Source organism: Pseudopodoces humilis, chromosome 4 (assembly GCF_049639895.1).
Source record: "Pseudopodoces humilis isolate 2021_Gansu_Grassland_sample_001 chromosome 4, ASM4963989v1, whole genome shotgun sequence".
Classification (NCBI taxonomy): Eukaryota; Metazoa; Chordata; class Aves; order Passeriformes; family Paridae; genus Pseudopodoces; species Pseudopodoces humilis.
Window position 1 is genome coordinate 59,986,977 of NC_142203.1, and position 22,476 is coordinate 60,009,452.

Sequence of the window (22,476 nt, forward strand, 5' to 3'; positions counted from 1 at the left end):
TTAGCCAGAGCTGCTTTCATGGGCACCACACACAGGAGGCCATAAGGAATTTTGAGACAATTATTTCTTCTACTGGAGCAATACAGAAAGTCAGTGACTCAAGCCCACCTCCCAAATGTCAGCTTTTTTGGCAGCATCTGAGCTGAGATATATCTACCATAGCTGAGGCACAGAACCATGTTCACCTGGTGCTCAGATCTACATGGGGAAGGGTGTTTTGCTAAAGCATTGGCCTTACTTCCCTTCTGATGGATGCGGAGGGGAGAAGATGCCACATCTCAAACACAGAAGACACCATGGTTTTCAGTGCATGACACCATGGCAGGTGTGGACATCTGTCTCGGAGGACGTGCCTGGCTTTCATGTAGCTGAAAGCAAACTAAGCCTCAGGCAAATGTACACAGTGCTATAGGGAATATTATGCCACAAGTGGGACCCAGAAGGAATCAGCTGCCATGTGATTCTCCCCCAAATTCCCTGTTTGTGCGCCTCATTCCCAGGCTAATGTACTGCAAGAGTGAGACTGAACCAGTAATCCCCAAAGCCTACCACCTTCATCTCAGGAGCAGAATGAAAGGACAAGGACCCAGTAACAGCAAATGGGCTGGTAAAACTGTGAGTAATGAATTGACTGAATTAGGTAGAGGAGGGTGGGGAATCCAGCAGCAGTGCCCAGGGCCAGAAATCCTGTGTACACAGAGGACAAAGGGACTCTTGTCACATGCAGAAAGCAAAGGTCACTCTTGTGATTTTTCAAAGATCACTAGGGGTGACAATTTGCAGGTCAAAATTCCTGACCAGAGATATGTCTCCAGTGACTCCTCCATGAAGTCAGCAGCTGTGGTAGCTGTTTGAACAGTCGGTCTATTAGACTAGACTAGACTAAACTCCACCTGCTGATGCCACCCCTGGAGCCACCCTCCCATCGAGGAGATGCCAGTTAGCAGCTGACCATCTGCATGAGTAATACTCTGCTCCCCATGCATAGACAGCACTTGCCACACGGTGGGTCCCTTCTCAGTATAACAAGGTTGGGCATGAGACAAGGCAAACCACAAGAGCATGAGCAGTACAGAAAAGAGAAACAGCCTGTCTCTGGATCCTCTCTCCTACCACATGCCTCTTCACAGCTAATAAGATCAGCAGATCACAATGCCACATTCTGGAGAGTTTCAGCTCTGGTGTTTCATTTCAAGCTGTTGAGTCTGTGTTGCTTCCTGGACTGTACGATCCTTTCCCAAACACACAGTTTGAATTTATGTTCAGAAGCAGGTGCTTGGATGTGAATGAGCTCCAGATACAATTCATGGTGTATCCACACGTAGGGTATGTCTCTATGATGTGCTATAGTCATAGGAATTGGTCAAAACACCAGACTAGAATAAACACAGTAAATAAAGTGTAGGGGCTTCTTAGGCTGAACAAACATAGGCATAGCTTTAGTGCAGGTCCTGTCTGCATTTTTGGACCCAAAGTATCTTGCCTTTCCTAAGTTTCATATACTACTTTGTCTTCCTTAGCAGTAATGATGTGTCTCTTTCAGCACATCAGAGCTGAATAAACTTATACGCCTCCCATTCACAAGTCAGTGCTGGTAATTTAGTTTTCAAGGTAAATACCAAGTCAGTACATTTATTATTATTTCTTTCATAGAAATAACGTAGCAAAAAGCAAAGCTCACCAGGGTCCCCTCCCCTTAAAGTACAAGGTCTGAGTTCTCAACTTAGGAAGGCAGAGGTCTGATCAAAAACCAAGGGTGAAGACACTTTGGTAGATACTGGATTTAAAGTTATGGACCCTGGGTCTGACATCCCCTGTTGCCATGGTTTAATCTAAGCCAGCAGCTCAGCCCCATGCAGTCCACAGTGGGATGGGGGAGGAATAAAAGTGAATTAACTCCTTGGTTGAGTTAGAGACAGTTTAATAGGGAAAGCAAAAGCTGCATGCACAGCAAAGCAAAACAAGGGATTTATTCACCACTTTCCATGGGCAGGCAGGTGTTCAGCCATCCCCAGGACAAGAAGGCTCCAACACACACAACTGTGATTTAGGAAGACAAACACCATCACTCCGAACATCTCCTCCCTCCTTCTTCCTCCAGCTTGGTACACTGAGCATGCCACCACATGGAATGGGATACTCCTGTATTCATTTGTGGGCAGCTGCCCTGGCTGTGTCCCCTCCCAACTCCTTGTGACCTCTCCCAGCCTCCTGGCTGGTGGGACACTGTGTGAGCACTGCGCAGGGAGAGCCAAAACATCCCTGTATTACCAATACTGTTTCCAGCAAATCCACACCACAGCCCCATAGCACTGCTTTGAAGGAAATAAATCCTACCACAGCCAAAACCAGCACAGATGTGCACCGTGTGTTCGCTGCACTGTGCTGTCGAGGGTAACACTGTCCGATTTAGCCGCAGTCGTTTGCTGTCCCTGCACTGTCCCTTAACTAACTGTAGCTGGTTGGTACCAAACTAAGGCAGGGAGGCCCCTGCGGATTGTGCTCTCGGCTCCGTGCTCATTCAGGGGGAACCCGGAGGCATCCTTTGTCCAGGCGCAGGCGGGGCGCGCAGCGGGCCGCAGGCCGCGGTGGGTGCCCGCCGGGGCTCTGCACATGCTCCGTGCCGGCCCGGGCCCCTCACGCTGCCCGCGCTGCGGGAGCTGCTGCTCGCCGGCTCTCCCCTGGCTGAGGACATGGCATTTCCTTTGCAGGGAGTCCATAATAGAATATAATGTTTCCATCAGGGTCTTGTCGTGGCAACAACCTGCAGCCGTAAAGCGACTTTAATTCTCTGAGAGGAAGACCGGTCGGTGACAGTTGTCGTTTCACTGTGTACTGTAATATATGAGATTCTGCCCTGAAAACCCTGGAGGTGGCATTTGTCTGGTCTGGTTGTAAATAATGAGATAGATCACAATGGATTTCAGTTCCTCATCCGTGTTTGACCAGCACAAAGGTAAGTCAGGTGCTACTAATTTCAAAATCCTCTGGTATTCCAATACGTCCCATGCAAATGTACTGAGATTACTTGACAGAATCAATAACATGAATTTTTGGGAAAGATTAGGTTTGTTTTAGTTTCATGTAAAGGAATTTCTTCCATCAGTTTTAGACTGGATGGATATTTCAGTCTATTGCTACAGCGATTTCTAAAAATTAATTTTCAGCAGAACAGAAACAGCGTTTGGCTACTCTTATGGTTAGCACTGAGAGATGTAAATATATTTATTTTTAATTTGTATATTGGTCTTGTTATAGATATTAAAAACAGTTGCAGTACTAGCAAACAGAGCCGTTCAAAATGGAGTAAAAAAATTTAAAACAGCTGGTTTTCATAAGTCTACACTAAAAGGACTAGAAGCTGACAAGGGAAATACTTTGCTTTGGGAAATTTATCAGTATAGGTAAGTATTGCCATAATTGCAAATTTAAGATACCACTAAAATTCCCAACATGAAGATTTTCTACATTGTAAGGTTGCTATGGAAATACAAATGTCTCTTTCTTGTCTATTTTGAAGTTAAATGTTAAATTTCATGTCTTTATTTGTCAGTAAAAGCTGCTATGTCTTACGGTTTAATCCACTATAAGTGTAGTGGCATTCCTTTTATGTTCCCAAAGCAGGATGCTGTCATTGCTTCATTACACCTGTTGCAACCAATTTCTCTTTTAAGCTGGCTTACCAAACAATATGTGTGCAGTGGTCACAGTCCCAGTGCAGACCTGCAAAATATCTGAGCTGACACATGACCACAGAGGCCCCACAACAAAGGAGCTGACTGTGGAACAGAAATGAAAGCAGGAGGAAGACAAGGCACTGCCCTTTGTAGCTGAGTGCTACAGGTTATACTTTACTGCTTGTCTACACTTCTTTGGTGAACCCAGAGTGAATACAGCCCATATAAAGTGTTGGGTTTGTGGCTGCCTTTCAGCCACAGTAGCACTTAAAACCTGAGCAAGTATTGAAGTACTGGTCTGCATCAACCCAGCTGGAACCCCCATGTAGCAGGGGATGAGTGGGAAGTAAAACTGAGTGACAAGAGGAAAAAACTAACACCAACAAGTGTAAAGGATAAAGGGAAGTGCAGCGGTAGAAGGGGGATCTGTACTGCAGGAAAAGAGACAAGTATTCCTAAATCATGCGAGAATGATGTAAGGAGCATTTTTCCCAACAGGACAGAGGCATGGAGCTTCTGCAGCTCCAGACAGCCATTCCAGCCTCTGCTTCTGCAGCACTGAGTATCCTCTGTGCCACATGCCGACCCAGCAGGGCTCAGAGTGGGGATGAAGAGGTAAAACTGTGCATGCTCAGTGCCATCTGGATGTCTGCCAGGGAGCCAATGGAAGTGGTGCCAGGAATGAGGCTGGAATATCACCAGGGCTGGGGAAGACAAAGCCAAATCCTCAGATAGTTTAGGTGGCAGAAAGCAATGCAGAAGACCATGGACCCAAACCAGTTTGTCCAGATAGAAGGGACAGAATTGGAAAGCAACATCTGCCCTTGCTTCTAATCTGCACCCCCTCCTGCTGCCAGGCCACCCTCCACAGTGACCCATCCCAATTTCTGTCCAGCATCACCTGCAGCCTGTGTCACTCTCCACCTACATCAACTCCCCTTCCAGAAGGTCCCTTAACTATACATACATCATCTCTGCTTCACTGGTGCTGCAGGAATGCTTACTCATTAGGTGATTTGTGATTTACTGTATGCCCTCCGTGCTAGCTGCGTGGGAGGTGGATGGGGAGCAGGAGCACAAAACACACAGTAATGGGATACCAAGCTCATTGGTTACCATGCAAAGAACACTCTATTCAAAACTTACAGTGTATAGTGGATTTTGTCTAAATGCCATCGTAATGTGTTGGCACATTATTGATTTGAGCAGGTATAATTATTTTAGCAAGTAGAAAGGGAATGTCATTCATTGCAGAAATTTATAACAGTGGAAGAATACAAACTATCTTTCAAACACACTAAATTTCTCTCTGTTGGTCTGAAAGATAATTCAGCTTTCCCAACAAACCCTTTCTCCTCCATCCCACACATCAGAAGACTCTCCCAACTATAAAAGAAAATAAATCCCCAGCATTCCAAGCTTGAAAATCATACTGTCTCTTTGCAACACATCTTATGGTACTGCTTAATAATATCTTATAATACTTAAAATAGTAACAGGAATGTGGGACTTACAGAAGGCAAGCAGTACCAGAAACCCCTTCCCTCCTAATATTCCTTGGTGCCATTTAAATAAATATGTGCTGCTCCTGATTTCAGATGCTTATTAAATAAACAGAGAAGCCAGACAGAGGCCTTTACTGGTGCATGCACTGCCAGGCACACACAGTGATTATTACTTTGCTAAGTGTTCAATAAAAATGCAGTAGTAGAGAGTAAGTTACAGTTTTCAAAAACTGCACTCATCCACCTCCCACAGACCATTGACACTGACATGCTGAAAACAAATAAGCTACCCAGTATTGTGTCCTGACAACAAGGTGTAGGAAATCATATATGGCCTTTGGCTAGTGGTGACAAGAAGAGAAAGTTATGAGAGAGAGGGTAATAAATTACATATTTACAAAAAATACATATTTACAAATAAATATTTCTTCTTCACAGTGAACATGAATTATCCTATTATTCTGTCTTCAGTTTTTAATACCTTAAAACTCTAAGCTTCAAGAATATTTCTTTAGAACTTAAAAATCCAATGCACTAAAAAGCATGCACATATGTACACATAATGTGCACTTTGTAAAGCAACACATCAGTCAACATCACAAATCATGTAATACACATATTCTTCATAGTACAGTCACAGAAGAATTAATGTAATGAGAAGCACAATTTCATTGCTCTGAATCCTGTGATCATTCTCTATCTCTTTTTATATACCCCCTTTTCTGACCAAAAGAAAACTACTTTGCTGTGAAGAAATTACACATTCTTAAAACACTGCAGCTTAACTTTGATTATTTCTGAGGATTTTAGCACCACCCTGTGTGTCATTTAGTATTTTCTTCCAAACCTTTCTACACCACTACTGTCAGCCTGTAGCTTCTCTGCCTTTTTCTGTACTCAAGTGCTTAAATGGATCTCCTGTCTTTCTGAATCTGGCTGACAGCTTCCTTTCACCAGTATCACAGCAATTCTCTAAAATGTAAAATTTATTTGAAATGGGACGAGTACTTACTGGCATTTATAGAGCTGCAAGATAATAATGGAGTAACTCTAACACATTAGAAGATGAAGTGTCAGGCATTTGGGTGTTCACAATGCCTTTCTGCCATATGGTGTTTGTGCCCCAGCCGCAGCCAAGCCTCCAGCAGGGTAAGCTCATAGAGGGAGGAACACAAGCACTCACTGTTGCCTTCTACAAAATGCCCACTCTCTGAACCATTCCTCTTCTGCCCAGGAAGTTGTCTTCAAAAATAAATGTCTTACTAGCTTTGTGCCTATACTTCTCCATTCCTTGACAAGGTAAGCTGGAGGAAGAAGTAGTGATCATGTTCACCTAGAGCCAAGTGCATCCATCACAAATGACATCCAAACTCTGTCATTGTCTTCCTTCTCACTCCCCATCCACAATCATACAGGTCTAAACACCCCACTGGGAAGTTTTGTCACCCTACAGAAATGGAATTCATGTTGGTCATCTTTATTCAAATCCCAGCATGAGCACTCATCCATTCCTCCTGGCCCAGGCTCCCAGGCAGGGTGACAGCCTGCTCCACCTGCCTGTCCTTGCTCTGGCAGCTAGGACTCATGGGTGGGGAAGTGTGAATCCTTGTGGCTTCATGCCACCATCCTGTAACAGGAATGGAGCCTGTGTTCTGCAAGAAGAGGCAGGGGCAAAACTTCATTCACTTTTCCATCCGTCAATCCATCCATCCATCCATCCATCTAACCATCCATCCATCCATCGTTTTACTTCCCATTATACAAAAGGATAACTGCTCTGGGTAAAGCAGACTGAGCCCAGCAGAAGCAAAGGGAAAGAAAACCTAGACGAAAAAGGGCAGAGATACTCAGAGACCCACATGAAGAACTGCTCCCTTGTCCTCATCTTCCTGCCAAAGCACACTCCAGGCAAGCAACTGCTCTGCTCAGGAGATGGAGATTTCCCTTTTGTGGCTAGATTTCTCTGCTCCTGACTCACAACAGGAATACTTAACAGTACCTACCAGGCAAAAAAAAGACTACAAAATTTACATGTGTAATGCATTGAATGAGGTGAGGGCACCTTTGATTCACTGTCTGCCTTGGTACATCTAGCACTTTTCCAGTGCCAGAAGCATCTTCTCTGTATCATTCCCACACAGTACTTGCACAGCTGTATACAACAGCAGCTGTGAGAGAAGCCATGTCAGTGCCCAGGGCTGGTACCCCCTGTGTTTCTCCAGAGACTGGACAAGAGGAGCAACACAAGCTATCAACCACTCAGCCTGAGCTTGTCATTAACATGTTTTTGCCAAGTGTACCAATTGTGAGGGGCATCTTCAGGTCTGACATAATAAGGAAGTATTACTAACTGTACCAGTGGTAAGGTCACTTCTTTTTCTTCATGTACTAGTCACTGATGATGACTCTTTGGCAGCAACGACTCCTTGTCTCTCTGTATCTCCCAGGCCCACAGGACAAACCTTCTGAGCCAAATGAACAGTTGCCTCAGCAACAGACCCCTCAGCAGAATAAAAATCAAGTCAACATTTTTATTCACAAACTTTATTAAGTGTGTAATTTAAAATGCCATTTAGAAGAAAGAAAATAAATCAGATTCTCTTTAGTTGAGGAGAAATTGAGAGGGACTCTGTGGCAAAGGCAGATTAACATCAGCTTTTTAATTTTCCCAAGCCCATAGAGTTCCAGCTTTGACAGACTAACCTATTCCAGGGTAAGAGCAGATTGTGTTTCCATGGCAGCCAAATTTTGAAGTCCAGAGTACTGATTGCACCCAGTGAAAGGTCACATGAAGAATTAGGCTAGGCTGTGAAGCCCAACATAGAGCTTGTGTAGGCTCATCTGAGACAGCATCTGATCACAACATGAGTAATGTGGCTAACATTTTACAATAATATTTAAAGATCTTTTATCACTCAAAAAAATATAATGGCAGTGTTTAAAATATTTCTACCTATGTGTTACAAATAATGTAATATTTTATTATGATAACAGCTTCTTAACTTTTCAATGCTCTTTAAACTATCTCCCTTTTTTCTGCACAGCTTACATAGTCGTGCTGTCTCCAGAAGTTTGACAGTACAGATAAGTCACCAGTCACTTAATGTGTATTTCCTTTGAGCAGCTCTCTAGTGTGATATAGCCATTTTCTCCAGCTAAAAAGGTAGTGCAGTGGCTGGACAAGTGATACGTTGTATAGCTCTCACCCTGTCCTGGTTTAGCCTGGAAGAGTTAATTTTCTTCTTAGCAGCCAATACAGTGCTTGTATTCTGCATTTAGAATGAGACTAATGTTGAAAACACAGTACTGTTTTAGTTGTTCCTACTTAGTGTTCACCCTAAATCCAGAACATTTCAGTGTCCTGTGCTCTGCAGCAAGCAGGTGCCCAAGAGCTTGGCATGCCTGGGGGAGCATGGCCAGGAGAACTGACCTGACCTGCCAGAGGGATATTCCACACACAGACTGGCATGGCCAGGGTATGAACTGGGGGGAGCTGCAGCATGACAGGCTGGGCGTCAGTCAGTGGGTGGCAAGCACTGTGTTCATCACTTGCCTTTCTTGGGTTTTATTCATCTCTCTCTCTCCTTTTACAATTATTAATGATGTTGCTCTTCTGATGGTGGTGGTGATGATGATGATGATGATGTGTTATTTCAGTTATTAAACTGTTATCTTAACGAACCAACTTTACTATTTTCTGATTCTCCTTCCCTCCCCACAGGGGTCAGGGCAGTGACTGAACATTGGGGGCATCTGGGGTTAATTCCCAACATTGCATGGGGTTAATGCCTCAGCCATTGCAGCTCACTGCAGCTGTACTTCTTTTTGAGTTGATAGAATCAGAAACATGAGACTGTTTCTGACCAACAATACATATCTAGAGCATTTTATCATTACATCAGATTTGACCCTGCACCAAAAAAATCTACTCTTCTGACTCCTAGAATTAAGAAGTTAATAGTCTACTTGAAGCTAAAGGAGATGTATGCATGTGGAGCATGGGATGACCAGTCTGAAAGGAAGGGAAATGGAAGAAGGGAAGAGAATCATTGCTATTATTTCTTTAGAAAAAGTCTGAGGAATATTCCAGAACAGGCCCTGCAAAGCATCTGCTTTAAATAATAACTTACACTTTAGCTGCCAAACAAAATAAACCTCTTCTGAGTTAAAAGCAATAGTCCACTTTTCCTTTTTGCAGGAATTATCAACACAAACCATTGCTGCCATAAGTTTACTCCCCAAGGAGAGAATTCCCTTGGACATTACAGGGAAGGGAAAGCCTCAGTCTTCAGACTGGTACATAGATAGTAAAATTGAAAACACCTGAGTCCTGATTTCATCCTGTCTCATAAAAGTGCAGCCAGAAATATTATCAGCTAGTTCAGTTATTACATTTTTTTCTCAAGTTGTGTTACGTTAGTATGATTTCTTGCAATAAGTGGAAACTTTACAGAATTTTTCTTAAGTCTTTTCAGTGTCTATGTTTGAAAGTTTTTGGAAGAAGTTATGATGAAAAGTAAGTTTCAGATGACTAACGAAAACCACAGTGCTGTTTGGATACACTTTGTTCCACCCCAAGTTACACAGTCATTTAAACTCAGTCAGACAAGTGTCATTATTTTCACTGTTTATCTTTTGTAATTGCTCTCTGTTTACTCATGGATGTGCTCCCTCTCTGCAGCTGATGCAGCAGAAGAGATCGACTTGGCTGTGGTTTACCAAGCAGCTGCTAATGGAGATGTGAACACCCTGACTGCAGTGATCCGAGAGGATCCTTCCATCCTGGAGTCTTGTGACAGAGAGGGTAAATGAAGGCCGAGCTTGTTCTCAGGAGAACTGTTGCTTCAGCTTGCAAATTAAACTTTGCATTTTTTTATTCTCATTTTTGTGTTCAGCAAAGTATATTTAGTAGCAGAATATGGGAAATTTTAGTTACTCTTTGGAACATCCACTGGAAATGCACAGTTTGGATAATTCCTTCCCCCTGTAATTGTAAGATATTTTTATATGATTACAAATAAGCTGCTTTGCTATGATTAGACTGTACTTTACCATTTATTTAGTTTATCTTATTTAGGGAGATGCTGAGAAACTGTTGACATTTCAGGGGAGGAAAAAGAATATTTTTACCAATGCCAAATGACATACACTCTGCACATCTCTAACACAGAGTTTATAGTATGTGTACAGTCATGGTTTGAATGGTTTTGTCAAGTAATTTTTTTGCCAAAGGGTTGGTTTGAAATGTGCAATTATCTAACTGATCTGTTTTATCTGTCAGGCTGTGCTCATTTTGTGTTCAAGTTACTATTTAATGTTATTACAAATCATTGTACATTGGCAGGGTTTTATATGCATCTATTTCCTAAGTGAGTAAGGACCACAGACCTCTGGAAGATGTTCTCAAGGACAACTTGTTTTGTCAGAAGTATTTTTTTAATGTCAGTTTCTTATAAAACTTCCATATGAACACTGTCTTTTCTAATGTTTAACAGCTTTTACCAAGCTACCAATTATACTTTAAACCAGGCATTCTAATTGATGTCTTTAAAACATCTGGTTAGTAGAGAAAATTTACTCAAGACAAAATGGTCCCTGTTCCCCCCTTAATGGGAGAAAGACTAGGTATGAATGGTGGGTGGAGTAAGTGGAGATGGACTGGCCAGGAGTACTTCAGCTCTGGCACTAACTTATGTCCTAGGTTGTCCATGCAAATGTAACTGAAGACTAGTTTTCCAGCACAAAACATACAGCTCATATCCTGCACATTTGTCAGGCTTGGCATGATCTTAGCTTGAGTTGCACATTTCTTCAGCAATCTCAGTGGATCCAGTAAGAATAATTATTCTTTAACTATATGTGAAGTTGCTAATAGTCTTACAGTTTCTAATACTCATGTTTATTCCCAGACTAGTAATTTTAAATTGCTTTGCCAGATTCTGCAGGAAAAGCTCTTGCTGTTTTTCAACAGTTAGCAGAATGGAAGGAAGAGGAAGCAATTAAATTATACAATACTTCACAAAGAAATTTGAGTATTAGGTTTAAATGTAAATTTCAGGGGTTTTACAAAACAGAAATTTTTTTCAGGATATTAAAAAAGTTTATATGAAAACAGGAAATAAAATATCCTAGAGCAAATCCAGACTTCCACTTAAGTCGTTCTCTGCGTATAGGGCCAAATCACGTTTTTATACCTTTGCAAGGGACATAGCTTGGTTAGTGTTTCAATCACACTTGATAAGTGATTTGAATAGAAACACAGAATGAAGCTGGGGTTTGAAAAAATTAGACAAGCACCATCTGGCTACTAGTCATTCTGAAGAATATCAGCCTCCAAAATGGTGTACAAAGTCAAAAGTTCATTTTGGGAACTTATCAACAGAAGAGCACTTTTTCCCTCCAGAAGCAGTGTTAATGAGGCAAAGCTTTTGCTAATATAGTCATGCTCTTTTTAAAATCAGTGGTCAGTGACTGCAACAGAAGTTACTTCCTGACTAAAAAAAGCTCAGTAAAACTATTGGACAGTCATCAGAGAAAGGATTTGTTAAGTTGCCAGTGTTAACATTAGAAAGTAAGAAACTATATCTTATGGGCATGGCACAATGAAATTGTAAAATAAATCTGGCTTTCTTCCCCCAGGTTGCACACCTTTGATGCATGCTGTGTCAGGACGCCAGGTTGACACAGTGAAGCTTTTGTTGAAGATGGGAGCCAATATTAATACTCAAGATGCTTGTGGACGTACCAGTTTATCTCTGGCAACTTATTTGGTACCAAGACTTGGGGCACCAGGATGGAGTGAAGGGAGTAAATGTGCAGACCAAATAAGACTTTTCCTTATACTACAGGGGAAAAAAAAAAAAAAAAAAAAAAGCACAAAACATTTGGTTTTAGACAACAGTGGAATTGGTTTTGAAACTTTACTACAATGCAAAGCTGGAGCAATAATTATTACAAGAGAATCAGGACTCCTTTCAGAGACTCCTGTCAGAGTGTCCTTTCTCTTTTGGCTTATAAAAAAAGTGCATGATATGAGGATCTCACAAGAAAAAAACTTTTTTTTTTTTGTTCATTGAAAGTCCTGTCTTGTTCTTAATATGCAGATTGACTTCTCCCTTAGCCAGCATTAGATATTTATGCTCAGGTGAGGGCTTTCCTATCTCACATTCTGGTGGTCAGCAGGCATGTGTTCCTGCATACCACACAAACCAGGGCTTCTTTTCACTGTGGTGCTTGACTTTGTTTGGCCAGGTTGAGAACTGAAGGTCAAGGTGCTGAAGGTGCAGGTGCACTTGCCCAGATCATAATCCAGTGCCCTGATCTGGGCAACTCCAGCAGGGTAAGCTCATAGAGGGAGGAACACAAGCACTCACTGTTGCCTTCTACAAAATGCCCACTCTCTGAACCATTCCTCTTCTGCCCAGGAAGTTGTCTTCAAAAATAAATGTCTTACTAGCTTTGTGCCTATACTTCTCCATTCCTTGACAAGGTAAGCTGGAGGAAGAAGTAGTGATCATGTTCACCTAGAGCCAAGTGCATCCATCACAAATGACATCCAAACTCTGGTTAGAGTCTGCTTCTCCAGAAGCAGACATCCCACTGAGACATTTGGGAAAGGAACTGTACTTCAGAATCTGTCTGAAGTAACAAGGACAGTCCTCCTCTCCTTAGTCTTCTACTCCTTACAGGAAGTAATTCAGGTTTCAGAGAGAAAGTGGGGACCAAGTTAGCTGAGCAGACTGGGCCTCCATTATTAACTGGACAGAAAGGAGGAAGGAGTGTGCAGCTATGGCTGCACTGGATGACTGCACTGGATGACTGCCAGCTCATTTAAACAGACACTGTGGTAGCCTAATTAAATGCCTTGCACCTAGTTTCTTCCTGAAAATTTGTCTTCCAGGACAAAAATAATGTTCCTGCTTACCTATGCAATATTCAGCCAGAAAATAAGTGTAGAAAATAACAAAACAGGCAGTCTCATCCAGTGCAAGGAGCATGCCCCACTTACTTGAAAACAAACATTTCCTCTGCAAGATATTTTTTTAAATATCCCATAATAAATGTCACACTTATTTTTTCCTTCCTCTTTTCCCAGAGGGGAAAAAATATTCTTTGGAAAAAACTAAATGACTGGAAAAGATTTAAACCACCCAGGCTTCTAAGTTTCCATTTCTGTTTCTGTGAGGGATATAACAAGAGGTCCAGAGAGAATTCATCTGTGATGTCTGTCCAGACAAATGAATTCAGGAGAGTTGCACAGTCAAGACTGCGTGTGGCATTTGAATGCGTTGTACATCCACCATCAGCTCCAACAGGGCTGTTCTGATTCCACCATTCCACACATTTTCCCCAGAAATGCTCATAATGCCAATCCAAAATAGCTCATATGGGAGGCAATGGTCTTTATCAATTACCTGCTGAGGTTTTAAAAAATCATTTAAACTCATGCTTGATTTTCTTCAGACTTAAGTATATGCTGAAAGATTTATGCGGTCACAACCAGGCTGTTTACTTGCTTTTATGCTGAGGTGATCAATAGAAGGTTTTAGTCCAAGAACTGATTCATCCCATCTGTTTCGGTACTATTTTCAGTCTAACACTGCCACTAATACAAACTTCTGCACCAACATTTGTAAGACCACACTCTAAAGCTTTTTACCATTGATTTACCATCCTTGCTAAAATATCACAAACAAAATCAGATTGAGTGCTCATGTTCTTGGTTTAATCTAGTATGATTGAATTCACATGCAAGAATATGTGTAGCATTTGCTAGTGATACAGGAATTAGTAGGTTTTTAATCACTGTTAGTGCTTGCCACAGCTGCAGGCAAAACAAACAAACAAACAAACAAACAAACAATAATAGTACAGTGTAAATTAAACCTCATCAGAGAAATGAACAACTGAGGTAGTTTGAGACATAGACTCCAAAGGGGAACTACTCTCAGTGCTGATTAACCTCTACTGCGGCAAAAAAGTGCAGTTCCTCTGCTGACAGAAATTATTACAGTCACATGTGAATGCCGGCAGCAACAAGAAAAGATCTGGCCTTATACTTTTGACTTTCCTTTTTGATATGCTTCAATTTCTTTTTTTAGGGCTGGCTGGAGGGCTGTGTCAGCCTGCTCAGGAATGGTGCTAAGCAGAACATACCTGACAAAAACGGGAGGTTGCCGCTACATGCTGCCACCGCAGAGCCTGACGTGAGGTATGTGCCCAGCTTTCGCTGATTGAGTCAGGTATCCAGGAACCCAAGGAGAGCCCAGAGCAGGAATAATAGCTGTGACAGCTACACTTGGAACCTTAGTCTGTGTTTAGTGGTTACTGTGAAGGGGGTAGAGAGGAGGAAAAACATTGTGCAACACTTGTGTACCAGAGGTCGATGGCCGGGTAACGTGTGGAGCCTGTTTTAATATCAAAATAGCTGGAGGAGAGAAAATAATTAGAGGTTGAAACCCTGCGTTTCCCCTGCCCAACTAACTTTCTGTCCTACCCACATGAAATATTACAAGACTCCTTCTCTGGACTTCTCTTGAATAGTGTGGCAAATGTGAGAAAAGTTTTCCACAAGACAACCTCTCTGAAAATCCCCAGCCATAAAGGGGAAGTTAAGGATTTGTGTTCTGGCTCATTTTTAACTACTTTTACTGAAGGTACAATAATAGCTACAGAGTGTCTTCACAAGAACTCTTAAGAAAGATTCTCTTTTTCTGATTCCAGCCTGTGACAATAGGAAGGTTTAATAAATTTTGATTTGTACATCTGAATAAATTCACTCAAAAAACTCCCCTAAGTAAATCATGCCTGAAGGTATAGGAAGACAAGGTAACAGGTAAAACATTCAGTACATGCAACACGTTTGTGTGACTTAATCACCGAGTCTATGATTTTGTTGCTGTGACCATATCAGACCAGCCCAGACATCTGGCCATTTCCGCTGATCTTGTTCTCCAGCCTTTTTTAACAGCTTTGCTCATTTTCCACATTATCTTTGCTTTTCATGTGTCACTTGGAGAGAATAATTTGAGATTTCTGCAAAAAAGGTCACTATCATTAAACAAAGCCTACATGAGAAAGAAGACAATGTTCGTACAACACCACACATATTGCTACTTGAGAAGGAACACTAATCTTCTCAACCAGGAGCACACTGGATCCCCTGAGTGTTTTTCATGTTCTCCAAGGATACAGTCAGCCCTTTCTTGGCTGTGCGCAGTTTTTCTTTTCTTGTCTTCCCACTGGGTTTGCCCCAAGCCCACACAAGAGCCTGGTTTTCCCATCATGGTCATTGTCAGTCCCTTGAATTCTATGTTACTGCCAAAAGAGAATATGCAATTGCCAGTTGTGAAATGCTTTTGCAGCTAAATTTGAGATCTGGCAGTCCACTACTCACGTGCTGGAGGCAACATGGAAAGACAGAGACAGTTCATGTATTGATTTGATAGTTGATTTATGTGCTCCAGTGCCTCCACAGAGCCTAACGGGCAAGGTGGAAAAGGGAATCTGTTCCTGTTCTATGCCTTCAAGAGTAGATAACAGAGAAACCTCAGCTGTTTTGCTGGGTATCTGCATATTTAAATGGTATCACTTAAGTCGCCATAATGGTCTAATGGTGTAACTGAGTCAAATTTTGTTGATGCTAAAGCTTCAGGTCAAATAATTAGATTGCTTTCACATACAGTGGTGTCATTGATCATATCTGGAGTGGAATCACAGAGCCCTTTATCAGACTACAAAACTACATGATAAATGAGTTTTGCAAGCACAATATGGTTATCTCACTTTATTTTTCCTCGCTAGTTGATATTTACCAACACCTGTTTTCAGACACTGAATTTCTGAGATTGAGTAGTTTTGCTAAATGACAACAGACTCTTTCTTCACTTTTACAAACTTCTACCAAACCAATCTCAAGTCCTAGTGTCATCCTTTTCAGAGTTCCTACAATGTGGTTCTATTTAGAAAAAGAGGTGTGACACCTCTTTTCTACAAGAATTTGTATCCATGTGCAAATGCATTTGAAGTCTAAACACAATCCATGTGCTGGGATCTTCCCAATCATCACCTTTTAGGGACTCTGCTTTAAAAGAGCTCCTAAATTTGGACTTTAAACACCTGAGGAAGATGTTACTTATTTATAAGATTTTCACTGCAGAATTGTCAAAATCATCCCTAAGCAGCTGTAAATATCTTCTTTTGAATAATTTACATAGCTAGCTCTTTATTACCGGTAGGGAAGAACAAATTTGACATTAAACAGTCTCAGCTTAATCTAATGCACACACCTGAGCACAGTTCAATCCAGAAAAAACACTAGAAGTGGTTGAAGATAGAAAGCAGCAAAAGATTTTCATTCAGTCTCCTCTACATGGGCATGGATACAGGTTTTTATACATTTGTTTCTGTGTCATCTTTACATTTATCAGCTTTTTTTCCTTTATACTTCATTATCTTTTACTTTCCTTGCTAAACAGTATGTCTTCTTCATGTTCTGAAGGTTTCTAGCAAATTCACATCATCAGATGAGCCACAGGTTTGCACAGTGATCCACTGAGGATACATCCTTCCTTTTGCTAGAATCCTAAGAACTGTACATTCATATTAGGATTGGCTTTGTTACAGCATGTGATTGGATGGTGTTTTTCAATTCCATGGCCCAGCCACGTACATGACCCAAACACTTAGCATCCTGCTATAAAAAACAACCATCTTTGCTAAACCAGTAGTGACTTCAGAACATCTTCACAACATCGCAAAAGGAAAATGAAGTGTTAAAAATATTATTGTGCTTGAATAGTATTTCATGTAACTATTTTATTTTTCCCTCCACCAGAGGGGAGTTTTTGTAGTCCAATATTCTATAAAATGTGAACCTAAACATTGCTATGTTTTATGCCATAATAATGGCCCTCTTCCATCAGACATTCTGTAAGGCCTTGTAAAATATTGGGGTTTGTGTCTGTAAACATATGGCAAGTATGCATATACACACATATGCACACAAATGTGTACACTACATCCTTTTACTCTGAGAGTTAGAGTGAAAAATCCTTACAGAAGCTGGCATCTCTGTTTAAGACATAAAATACATTGGCAGCAAATTGCTAAGCTACCAAAATGCATACATGTACAGTACTATACATTCTGAATCTAGTCTAGCAGTCAGCACAACAGTTATTCTGAGTAGATCCTTTAATTCTAAGCTCTAAACTTCTGTTGTTACCATAAGCCATAAAATCCTGTTTTGTTTTGCTCATATGACAAAGCTCATACCTAAAATTCTGACCTGTGTCCATCACTAATGCTGATTTTTCATGAAATTGTGCGTTTTGTTTTTTAAAAAACTGTCAGTTTTTCAAGTTTAGTCAGGAATACAGCACACTGATTATATCATTGCTTCCACAGGCTTCTGAGCTTGCTTCTGCAGCAATCAAATCTTAGTGAAATTAATCACCAGGACAATGAGGTGAGTGAGCTTGTGCTACAAGTCACAGTCCTTGGCACTGGAGGCATAGAAACCATTCTATTTCAAAACAAGGCTGTGCACTAGTCAAAAATTTCTATATTGCTTTTGCTGAACTCTGCAAAGTATTATCTCATTCTTCCTTCTATATACTATGCACCTGTAGGCTAATAAAGCTTTTCTCTATTCAGCCAACTATGAGTTACCTTGAGTCCTTCTCTTAAATCATTTGTCAAGACAATAATTGCCCTCAATTCTTCTGAAGTTAGACACTGGACAAAATCTTCACCTTTACCAATAACAAGTGTTCAAGGCCAGGCTGGATGGAGCTCTGAGCAACCTGATCTAATGGAAGGTGTCTTCTATCTATGGCAGGCAGGTGATCTTTAAGATCCCTTCCAAGCCAAGCCATTCTATGATTTAATGTTTCCTTGATCCCATCATTCAAGTACTGTTCTCAAGAAAAGTATCAGAGAGCTGGCATTACACAGAACAGTCATGGAAGCACAAAAATTCATGCTGTTGTCTTCCATATGGAATTGTGTCCTTCATGTATATATATTGTACATAGGAAAGAGTTAACTTCCCATGCATTTTTCCCCAAATAGAGAAGCCAAGACACAAGAGAGATTCTGAGTGTCTTTTCATATGTTTCATTGCTCAAGGATGTGTCTCTTTTCCACAGTGCCAAAATGGCCAGAGGGCTGTTAATTTTTCCTCTTCCTTACTTACTGAAAGGTTTTCAGACCCTGCTCACAACATCCTAAACCAGACATGTCCATTGCCTTAATGTAGAACTATGTTGCTAATGAATTGCATGGAACGGTGGATCATTATTTCAAGCCATAGTATTTTGCTGTAAAGCACTGCTACATGCAATTTGGAACTCTTAGTCCATCTCATTGTCATTTGGCACTGACAATATATTTGTTCAAATGTCAGTACTAAGCCCTGAATACTCACATTATCTGAAAAATGTGGATCCTCATAAATGATTACAACTAACAGAGCTGTTCTCTTGGCATAAGTAAAACACTTCAGTTTTCCCATTTGACACTTGAGAAAAACACCCTGACAAATGCATGAACACGTAAACAGTAAGAAATGCATCTGGAGGTTTCATAGCTTCCACAACTGTCTTTCTGTGGGTTTATTAGTGAAGCCTGTGAGATGACAATGTGAAGAAACATTCCCTGTAAAAGCCTTGAATCTGAGCAAAACAAGTGTCACACTGTATTTCTTGTCCTTTTATGTCCCATACTGCTCCTTATTTTTTATGAATGTGCAATTGTTTGGCTGTCTCACCTCTAAGATTGTATTCTGCTGGACCCTCAGCTTTGTCAGTTCTGGTACCACTCTCATGCTTCCACTAACAAACAGTAGTCTGTCTACCTACAGATGCCACTCAAGGGTGGTAGCACAAAGCACAGACCGTGTGGTCTAGGCAGCCGTGTGTGCAGAAAGCCCACACGATTGAGCTGCTGCTGCAAACAGCTCAATGCTCTTTGCTTTGTTGGGCTCTCTGAAAGGACACATGCAATGTACAAAGTATTAGAAAAGAAATCGAGAATAAAACATGAAGCTCTGTTTGAATCCTTTGTACAGCCATATGGCTAGAAGAGTAAACTGAAAAAATACATGAGAAAAGGAACAGAAGAAGGACTACAAAGATGATAATAGTTATAGAGCAGCTTCCTTACACGGGCAGGCTAACTAGAGCAAACTAACTATAACAGGACTTTCAACTTGGCAACTACATCAGAAGAATGACATAAATGGTATCATAAATGGCATAGAAATGAAAAGAAAATTACTATTTACTGGTCTGGGGTTTTGCATATAAAAATATGGGGACTTCTACAAAAATTATCAGGCAATAATTTCAAATAAAAGGAAAATAAATACTTTTTCTGAAAATGCATCATCACTCTTTAGAGGGCTGGATATCATATGAAGTCTTTAGTCTGATTACCATGTATTAGGTGGCAGTATAATGTCAAGCCTTGTTTCTTATATTTTTGCACTAAGCATCTGCTACTGATCTCTCTGAGTTTTGTCACTGTACTATAGAGATTTTTAAAACTATCCACAGTTTTACACTCTTATGTTACCGCTGATTCTGCTGGCTACCACAGCAGAAACAGAGAGAAAGTTGATTTTTCAATGTTTTTTTTTTTTTGGCCATATCAACACACTGGCAGAGGACGACAGGAAGACGGCCTGGTACACTGTAGTTTCTCTTTCAGTGATTTTCATGTTTTCCAGGACTAGTGACAGTACTCATTTCCCAGCTGGAAATCACTTTACTGAAGCCCCACAGATAATGTGTGTCCATTAACAGTACTAAGTCCCTCATGTCTACTGACATCAGTGGCAGAGCTCCCATTAATTTCAGTTGGTGCAGGAGTTTACCCTCAATTTTGCTTTTACAAAACCCAAACCCCCATGATTAATCCTTGCAAACCTTAACTAAAACCAAAACTGCTCTCATTCAACTGCTCTGTTTTGTTATCACTCATACTTAAGCCACATGGGAGCTTAAAAGACTTAAAAGATACATGATGAGTGAGAGAAATGAATGCTAAGGTGTTCAGGCTTTTAGTCAGAAAATCACTGCAAACAGCTTCCACTTTAATGCACTGATAAGCTGTCTGCATCAATGTTGCTCATACTTTATCTAGGTTATTAACAATTGGCTTTTTTGGGGTTCTATTTCAAGTTTTAATTGCTTTTCCACTCAACTTTTTTTTTGTTGGTTGGTTGGTTGGCTGGTTGGTTGGTTTTTATGTTAAATGCTTTTTATCCTTGTAGAAATAAGGCAAGACCCTTGAAATGCATTTTTTCTGGTAAAAGAAAACAACATGGGCCAAAAGGAAAATGTCACCACACCTGAAAAACACTAGCAATTTGTTAGAAACATAATAAATTAATCAATTTATACAGAAAATCTTAATTATTATGGATATGGGGTAAAATGCAGGTGAGAGTAGCAATGCTGAAGGTGCAAATATAGGCCATGAATTCTCTGATCTGTTAAGACTGACTGGATGCAGCTAAGATGGAATGAAAAGGCAACTGAATACCTTACCATTTTCTTTGGTTTCTCCCTGAAGGGTACATATAAAATGTTTATATTGTGACTTTTTTGTGGACATCACTCTGTAAGTTCTTTAGCTTGCTGACTAGTGCCAGCTGCAGTAATAGCTTATAATACTTATTTTGGATCAAAGACAAGAACAAATACAAACATTACGCTGTGTAATGCCAAAGCAGCATTCTAAACCAGGCTTTTATTGCAGGATTCAAGCTGAGCAGTGAAGAACTGTCCCCCCAGCCATTGTGGCCATGACCACGTTATTTATAACAGGCTATAGGCACGTATATGGAGTAAGCATCTGTATTTGTATCCATGTTTTGTAGTAATTCCAAAAAGCTAATTGCTTTGTCCTCCTCTTGTGACTCCACTAATTCAGAAGCTGCTACTGTTTCAAATCAAGGTGAGGAGGGAAGAATTTGTCCACCCTGGATAGTTTCAGGGCTGCCTGGCTTATCTACAGAGAGTTGAAGGGTGCTCTTGTGAGTGACAATAATTTGCCCTCTGGGTTTGTGGCTTACAGGGAATGACTTCACTCCACTGGGCTGCATTCCACAACAGACCCCAGCACACCCAGACTCTGCTGCACAAGGGAGCAGACCCAACTCTGGTGGACAAGGACTTCAAAACAGCTCTGCACTGGGCAGTACAGGTGAGCCACTATACAGTCGCAGTGGGATGTTTATTGAACTGAGTTGGCTATTGTGGTGTCCAAGATACTCCTAAGGAAATAGTTGGGACTGTGGAATAAGGAAGTTGATGCTAAGAATGCCCACTAAGCCCCAGCATTTTGCCAATTGGTATAGATCAAGGATCTAGCATCTTCTTTGAAGACCAAGGCATAACTAATAGAGGCCCTGTTAGGGCCCCTGTTGCCCTAAAGTTTTTATTTATCTCAGTGAGACTACGTGTATGCTTCACATTGAACTCATGCCTAATTTTTTTTTCACTAAATCAGGGTTGCAGAAACCAGCAGCTTACTTGCCAAAGGCCCTTGGGAATAAAGTAATGTAAAAACAACTTAAAACACATTTAAAGAGCTATATCTATGAAGTAATTAGCTGAAGGGTTGAGACCCTACTTCTCTGGAGACTGGAGAAGGCATGGAGCTAAACACATTTCCTGTTGAGCAGTATGTTCCTATCTCATATGCGAAAGAACATTGTCAAATACTCAGGGCATCATTAGAGGAACAAACCATACAGGTTTAATATGACATTAAAAACTGTATTATGTAATTGTTAGTAAGTGATATAAAATACAGCATAATTTACTGGTTTTCCTAGTTTACTGCAGAAGACTGGTCAGATGAAATTGTATGTTTGTACTTGCTCTCTTGACATAGCAAGCTCCAGTATCAATGTTGAAAACACATGCACAACAGATAAGCCAAAATAAAACACAAAAATCCAGCAACATTTTTGTTTATTATCAAATATTTGCATCCTCATCTTTTGGTCTAAGTTAATTCTTAAAAGAAGTGTCAACAAGGAAATTCAAAAATTCTGAACTGACACTGATATTTGTTATGGGGTTACTGAACAGTTTTTTACTGAACAAATTTTTTACAATTTGTTACTGAACAAATAGTCTGTTTCCTTCAACCACAGCCTCACAAAGATGATTAACATATAATAGGCTTAACATATTTTTTTTCTGAAGTAGAGGTATATTTTGACCTCTGCAACTGGTATTATTTCAAAAGTTTTGTTCTTCTTTATTTCTAATAAATCT

The 22,476-nt window shown here is 40.7% G+C and overlaps 1 protein-coding gene across 1 annotated transcript in view; it reads left to right on the forward strand.

The window, feature by feature from the left end:
- The first annotated feature begins 2,916 nt into the window (after positions 1–2,916).
- ANKRD55 (ankyrin repeat domain 55) overlaps positions 2,917–22,476 on the forward strand; it is a 47,010-nt gene continuing 27,450 nt past the window's right edge. The window contains exons 1-6 of the mRNA XM_005531162.3: positions 2,917–2,956; positions 9,864–9,986; positions 11,822–11,952; positions 14,284–14,393; positions 17,591–17,651; positions 21,266–21,394. Of these exons, the coding sequence (XP_005531219.3) occupies positions 2,917–2,956; positions 9,864–9,986; positions 11,822–11,952; positions 14,284–14,393; positions 17,591–17,651; positions 21,266–21,394 (594 nt within the window). The remainder of the gene's footprint in view (positions 2,957–9,863; positions 9,987–11,821; positions 11,953–14,283; positions 14,394–17,590; positions 17,652–21,265; positions 21,395–22,476) is intronic.